The sequence below is a fragment of the Setaria viridis genome, chromosome 3 (assembly GCF_005286985.2).
Source record: "Setaria viridis chromosome 3, Setaria_viridis_v4.0, whole genome shotgun sequence".
In the NCBI taxonomy this organism is placed as follows: Eukaryota; Viridiplantae; Streptophyta; class Magnoliopsida; order Poales; family Poaceae; genus Setaria; species Setaria viridis.
The window spans coordinates 4,218,839-4,225,845 of NC_048265.2; the positions used below are offsets into that span (position 1 = coordinate 4,218,839).

The 7,007-nt window shown below is 49.8% G+C and overlaps 1 protein-coding gene and 1 pseudogene across 1 annotated transcript; one reads left to right on the forward strand and one right to left on the reverse strand.

The window, feature by feature from the left end:
* Window positions 1–944, reverse strand: LOC117850686 (metallothionein-like protein 2C). Its single transcript, XM_034732545.2, has 3 exons — window positions 718–944; window positions 477–551; window positions 1–372 (listed from the first exon to the last, which is right to left on the reverse strand). Exons 1-3 carry the CDS (start codon window positions 927–929, stop codon window positions 270–272), a joined length of 390 nt encoding a protein of 129 aa, XP_034588436.1. The 5' UTR covers window positions 930–944; the 3' UTR covers window positions 1–269.
* A 4,603-nt stretch (window positions 945–5,547) lies between these two features.
* LOC140222090 (uncharacterized) lies at window positions 5,548–6,587 on the forward strand (annotated as a pseudogene).
* Window positions 6,588–7,007: the final 420 nt, after the last annotated feature.

Genomic DNA, 7,007 nt, shown 5'->3' on the forward strand with positions numbered 1-7,007 from the left:
TAGTGCTGAAACACATACATATATTAAAGGTGGCATGCACGAGGAGGACACACAAGATCGACGACGGCATCGTCGATCACCATAGGCACGTTCAGTTCAGACAACCCCAGCTGAGACACGGCAGGCGACCATGAATGACACGACACGACGCTGCAGATAATGATGGATGGCGCAGTTGGCAAGATCTTATTTAGTAGACGCTGCTACTATATTAGTATGCTGCTGGGGGGCGCTTCTCCTTCCTCCTCGCGCTCCATGGCGCCGCCGCCTCAGTTGCAGCTGCAGCAGGAGCAGCCGCAGCTGGTGCCGCACTTGCAGGTGTTGCAGTCGCAGCCGCCGGCCTCCGCGGCCGCCTCGAACCCGCCGGAGCTCCTGCACCCACACGCAGTCATGGTTCAGTAACATAACAACAGCAGCGGCGGCAATGGATCGATCGAGAAGACGAAGCAAAGGATAGTTCCCCACGCCAGACTTACGCCTTGTTGGTGGCGGCGGCGATGACCATGGTGGTGGTGGTGGAGGCGGCCTCCACGTCAGGGAACATCTTGCAGCTGCATATACCCGGATCATACATACACATTCGTCAGGTACATGATCAGTAAAGTTTCAAAAAAAAAGAAGACAGTACATGATCACTATATCAACAGATTTCGTCATGGAAAACAATGGTTTTCATCATGCACGTGTTGTTGTTGTGAGGTTCAATTAGATCCCTACCCGCCGCATCCGCCGCCGCACTTGCAGCCAGCGCCGCACCCGCAGTTGCCGCCGCAGCAAGACATGCTGATGATCACGAGCAGGGAAGCAGGAACTGGTGCTTGAAGAAGGTGTAGTAGTGCTTCTTGTGCTCTGCTTCGCTTGTGATGAGGAATGGCGAGGGGCGAGCAGGGGGTATAAATAGGCCCGGCGGCGTGGTGGGCGAGGTGCATGGCGACGCAAGGCGATGCCGGGAAAGAATGGACGGGGGCGAGCCCGGGCCCACCACCTGCTTTGGGAGCAGGAATATGGATAGACGACGGAGATGGGGGCCTGATGACTGAGGGAGCTCTCCTCCTTCCTTCCTTTCTCTTGGTCTTTCGGAGGGAAAAGGGAATTTTGCTGCAGTGGTTTCTTCACTTTACCCTCGAGTACTCTATATGCAAGCTAAGGTGTATGTCGGCCATAATATCGCGGCGAGAAAAAGGACGACGGCTTCACAAAGTTACATGCAGCAATCATTTTGCAGGAGAAAAAAAAATGGCTGCAGATATGCAAGGGGGTGAGGCAGAAATATCAGTGGTGAAACGTTAGCAAAAGTGAGGCCGTTTTCAGATCAGTTTTAAGTGTAGCTAAACTTCCTGATCAGGCAGTATTTGTGCTCAGGTATGCAGAAATCAACAAGGCGTCCCCTCCTCTGCTCCAAATTACAGTACTGCCTTTTTTTTCCCTAAAAAAAGATGAGTGAAATACGTTGTTTCTTTATTGATCTATGTGTACCGGGAATTTACCTTCTCCAGCAGAATATGAGCACTCCAGAATCTCGTGCGATCGGGGGCGACATGACCGCCGCACCTGTGCACGAGTCCTCGCCATATTGGCTGCCGTCGCCTAAATCATGCATGCAGATGACGAAAACGACGGCTCACGGGCGGGCACCCACGCCGGCGGCCCACCCGTCGTGTAACTTGCACGGCGAGAGGAGGAGAAGAGAACCCACAACACAACAGTGGGTGATTGATGCCCAGTGCGCCAATTATTGCAGCCGGGGAGCATGATGAACGGATGAGTCCTGCAAGGGACAAAGCGCTTCTCAATCTTTCAGGTTCGATCCGCATGCCTCTCAGGCAAAGGAAAGGAAAGGAATTATTGCTGCAGCATCACGGGAGGGGATACTGCAACAGTGGATGTCAATCGCCGGCAGCAGCAGCAACTGATATGCCTCACGGTTCTTCTGAAACGAAACTTTTTTTTTGGAGAAAACAGAAACGAAACTCGGAGTGGTCCTCTTTCAGTCTCGGTTTCTCATCATACCGATAATGCGTGGCTCAAGATTTAAGGATCCAATCTTGTCAACTTCAGTAGCTTACCGTCGCATTGGTAATGTTCAGAGTTTTCAGATCCTGATCATACCACGCGCGCCTCAAGACTATTTTCGTCCTGACTCCTGAGCACAAAAAAGTAGCCGCAAATGGGTTTGAGAATAGGATACCCTGATCGATCACAACGACACGAGATGTTTCTTGGCCAACTCAAACTCGTCACCAGGACCTGCACTTCCGTAGAGGGGTTTGCAGATCGGTGCAATTAACCTAACCCCGGCTGGTCACGCAGTGCAGGTGAAGTGAACCATCATTCCCTGCTGCTGGTGCCAGCCGTCAATGGCCGCGTCAGGGCCAAGCCTGCAAGGGGGCATCCGCCATGGACAGGCGTCGCTCATCAGCCGCCCGGCTGCCGTGGCAGCCGAAATCGGCCGTGCTGGGGAAGGCATCGCGTGCTGTAGCGATTCCAGTATCTCTTGCAGAGGCGCAGCGAGGTTCTCCTGCCATCAACAGCCAATAGGGACAGCTCGCCGCCGCGATTCCAGTCGAGCTGCATGCCCATGGTCCGGTCCCACGTAGAACCTCGCCTTGGAGCTGCTCGACGTCCGGGGGCGGTGAAGGGGAGGACGGCGCAGATCATGGAGGATCTGGATGGTCCGCGGAGGACCACGAGAACGTGCAGGCGCGGATCTCCGGTGAATCCATGCCGCCGGCGGGCACGGAAGCCATCGCCATGGCGGATCGGACGAGCCGAGGATAGCAGGCGCAAACGAGGAACTGAATTGAAAAATAATCATCCGAATTAGGGGGTTTATTACAAATATTTGGATCGCGACTATTAATCGCGATTCAAGTCAGGATGTTTATTGAAAATATTCGGATCGCGACTATTAATCGCAATCCAAATCAGGGGTTTTATGTAAATAGTTGGATCGTGGAGAATAATCGCGTCCCGCCGCCGGGGGTCCGCGGCCGGCGTCGATGGCGAGCCCGCGGGGCTTCCGTCCGCAAGGAGACCACCTAAAGCTCCTCCAGCTCTTCACCGGATTCGCCGGAGGACACGCCATCGAGGCAGAGACGGGAGGCTACGCTCCCATCCTGTCCGCCACTGCCTGGCGCCGGAGACGGACGGGAGCGTCATCCAGAAGCTTGGAGACTTGGAGGTTGGAACCCTCGCTGCGCAGCGCCGAAGGTTGTCTCGCGTCCGCCGCCTCCACCCCATTGGAGCTGCCAAGCCGTGGCCTTTCGTTGCCCCTGTCGTAGCTGACAACCCATTCCATGGCAATGGCAGCCTTCGTTCCACGAGGAATTGAGGATCCATGTCTCCACTGAAATCTACACAAGGGTGTGATGTGGATCCTGGTGCTAATGGCTCTTTCCATCCCAATACCACACTCAAAACAAGTTATCTGATGTCAGTCAGTTGACAGTCAGAAATTTCAGTGCATCATCTTATTTCCTTGCTGGTAATGAAGATCAACACTGAACAAAAGTTCAGACACCTGCTGGTAATGAAGATCGACTAGCTGACTAGCACCAGCCACCAACAATCTCGCACCCAAGGCTTTCTTCCCAGTTTTGCTTCAACTTTTTGAAAGATAAAAGTCTTGCTGCAACTTGCATATATATGTTTTCCTTCACCCAAATAAATCCTCAAAGGATCACAGTGACAGTGACGATTGCGAACCACCGCAAAGGTAACAGAAGGCCATTGCCCAGGCCAATCACACAAAGCAAGCAAGACTGAAGGTGGTGGTTTATTGAACTGAGCACGAGTCCACTGAAGATGCCCTTACTCTTAGTGCATGGCAATGACACTGCAAATGCAGCTACATGAACTGCAGGGGTACCAGAACACAACAGGATTAATGAACACCAAAAGATTGACTCAACATTCATGGAATGCCTCAATGTTCACTTGCGCTATTAGGAAAATCTTGGCCAAAATTTAACAAGGTCTACTCTACATTTCAAGTGGGTAAGTAACCTTTCCCCCAACATGCAGGCGCATAAAATTTCCTTGACACTGTTCAATTAACCACGATAAAACTGAAAGATTCGCATTCAGGTAATTCTTAACCAATCACTGCGACCTCAAGGATCCTTTCCACTCCGTACACCATGCTGACAAAAACTCCAGTAAAAGTACATGTGTATTAGACATGCGAACATCTGAATTAGTCAGAGCGTAAAAGAAGAAGAAAAGAAAGAACCCAATGCATATATTTGAGTTTTGTAAGAACAAACTGTACAAACTGGCCAATTAGTAAACCCAGTAAGCACCCTCCTTGCACATTTTCTTCAGCATTGATATTCAGAAAAACATACTCCGTACTAGTTTAATGCAAATGGAGCTTACTCTAGGAAGAAAGAAACCCACATATACACAAGCACGTAGCAATGTGCAAAAGAGGCGCAGGGTTTTGGTTCTAGATTTGTACAAGTGTCTCAAGGAATTATTGCTGGAGGAGCATCACGGGAGGAGATATTGCAAGTTTGCAACAGTGGATGTGAATCGCCACCAGCACAAGCTGATTATATTCCTGGCCCCCTTATGCCTCACGGTTCTTCTGAAACGAAGTTAAAGAGAGATCGTCGTCGGTTTGTCGTCATACCAGAAAAGATCAGTGCTTTGCTTGGCTGTTGGCTCAAGATTAATCAATCCGGAAAAGATCACCGATTCTCATTTATGTTGTTTCTCTTTTCAGTAGTTTACCAAATGCACCGATGATGTTCATAGTTCAGGTTCTGATCATACCACGCGTGGCTCAAGATTAATTTTCCTTAAGCGCAAAAAAGGAGCGGAAATCGGTTTGAAAATAATGTACTCTGAATCTCTGATCGACAACTCAACCCATCAATGCTTTCCTGGGGAAAGCGTCGCGCAGCTCCTCCCAGCGGCGGGCCATCAATCGGGAAAACTCGCCAACGCGATTCCTGTCGAGGCGTCGAGCTGCCTGGTCCGGTCCTGTACAGAGTCAAGAGACTGTCACGGACCTGCTACCTGATGAAGCAGCCACTGACGAAGCTGTTGCTGAACTTGAAGGGGGTGAAGCCATCGACAGGCCGCCAATGAAGAGTGGACGGGTTCGCAAGCCCAACTTGCGCTACAACGGTCCAGATTGGCAGCCCAAGTAATGTCAGCTCACGAAAGGAGTCTACTATCTATTTGAAGAGGAATCAGAGGAGAAAGGAGGCAGGAAGGAAGATGACGTTGGCCGGCTGTGTCCGGAGGAGGCAACGGGGATCTACGGATCCCGTGTGTACCCTAGTTCCAGTGGTTGCTGAATGAATCCTTGCACTCGTATTCCTCGGTGAATTCATGAGAGCTATAAACACTATACACCACAAATTGGGTGAACGTCATAGTTGGTATTCAGAGCAGTCGATCCCAAGGGCAATCGGCGGTGGCGGCGGCATTTGGGGTCGTCTCTGATCGGGACGGCAACACTTGGTGATTCTGGCGACGTTACCCGATTATCTACTCCGGCCGCATTACCGGACGCGGGAGCAGAAGAAGACGGCGGCGATGGAGCAGAGTGTCAACGACATCATGGACATCCTGAAGGAGATGAAGGCCGATGATGTCGCAGATCGCAAGGTGATGGAGTCGGTGTAGAACTCCCTTGATGTGAAAATGGTGGTAGTGAAAGATCTGGCATCATGGAAGCCAGGAGTCGACTCCAAGGTTGAGGAGCTTACTACTACCTTGAGAGATCACTAGGACAGGGTGAATCGGTTAGCTGTGAAGATCGAAGAATACAGTATTCCCGCCCACAAGGTGTTCGACACAAAAGATCTTGACCTCACGAAGTCGATGGCCACCCATCTGGCCGCTCCCTCTTTGAAGGCGACTTCAGGCCTGAAGGCCACGGCTTTGCACATGCTCACAGGGGATTTGGTCAAGGGGTGGTCACCACCCTTGTGCCTTCCCCGGTCACAGGTGCGAAACAATACTCTGGTTACACTCCAGTACCTTTCTCTAATGGTGATAATAGTAATGCTGGGTTGTTTGCTAAGAATTAGAATTGGAGTGCTTTACTATCTCAGTTGAATTTTCCTGTGTTTGATCGTAGTTGTCCAAAAGTTTGGAAGAAGAAGTGTGAAAATCTCTTTGAAATCTATGTTGTTCCCAGTTACAAATGGATTAAGTTAGCTACAATGCATTTTGATGGCTCAGCGGCCTTTTGGTTGCAAGCCATGGACCCTAAAATTGTTGAAGGAACTTGGGCAGATTTTTGTTCGACTGTCTGCTGTAGATTTGAGAGGGAGCAACATAACCAGCTTGTTAGGCAGTCTTTCCATATAAAATAGTCTGGTAGTGTGGTAGACTATGTGGAGTAGTTTGATAATCTTGTTCACCAATTGCTAGCACATGATTCTACTATGCAACCCATCATGATTACTAATAGGTTTGTAGATGGATTGAGAGAAGATATCAAGGCTGTTGTAATGTTGCATCACCCTTTGGATCTAGATAATGCTAGCTCTCTCGCTATTTTGCAGGAGGAAGTCATTGGCGAGGTGTCCAAGAAGGATACCAGGAAATCTGAAGGCACTTTTGCCTGAACAAACTATCTAGTTTTTCTGGTAATTAGCCCTTTGGTGTTCAGGGATATTCATCAAACACCTCCAGAAATCCTGTAAGTGGCAGCCCTCCAGGAGAGAAGAAGCCTCTTGAGACATCATAATATAGCAATCATCAGAATACTGACAACAAGTTCACTGCACTCATGACTCATAGGAAAGCTAAAGGCCTGTGCTATAAATGTGGGTTGAAGTAGGTCCAAATCATAGTTGTGCTTCTACAGTTCCCCTGCATGTAGTGGAAGAACTTTGGCAACTAGTTCAAGATCCAACTACTAAACTCAATATTCCTGCTCAACTGAATGATTCTGATTCTGGTGATGATCTCTGTGCTCTCTCACTTGCTGCAGTCAATGGTCATGAAGGACCCAGGACAATTAGGTTCATGGGAAGAATAGAAAA

What these genes read in the sequence shown, in the direction of transcription:
- LOC117850686 (XM_034732545.2), bottom strand. Translation starts at nt 929, where the DNA reads ATGCACCTCGCCCACCACGCCGCCGGGCCTATTTATACCCCCTGCTCG. An exon ending in TGCGGCGGCGGATGCGGCGG is followed by an intron (nt 552 to 717) that starts GTAGGGATCTAA and finishes GGGTATATGCAG; the next exon opens with CTGCAAGATGTTCCCTGACG. An exon ending in GCCGCCGCCACCAACAAGGC is followed by an intron (nt 373 to 476) that starts GTAAGTCTGGCG and finishes GTGTGGGTGCAG; the next exon opens with GAGCTCCGGCGGGTTCGAGG.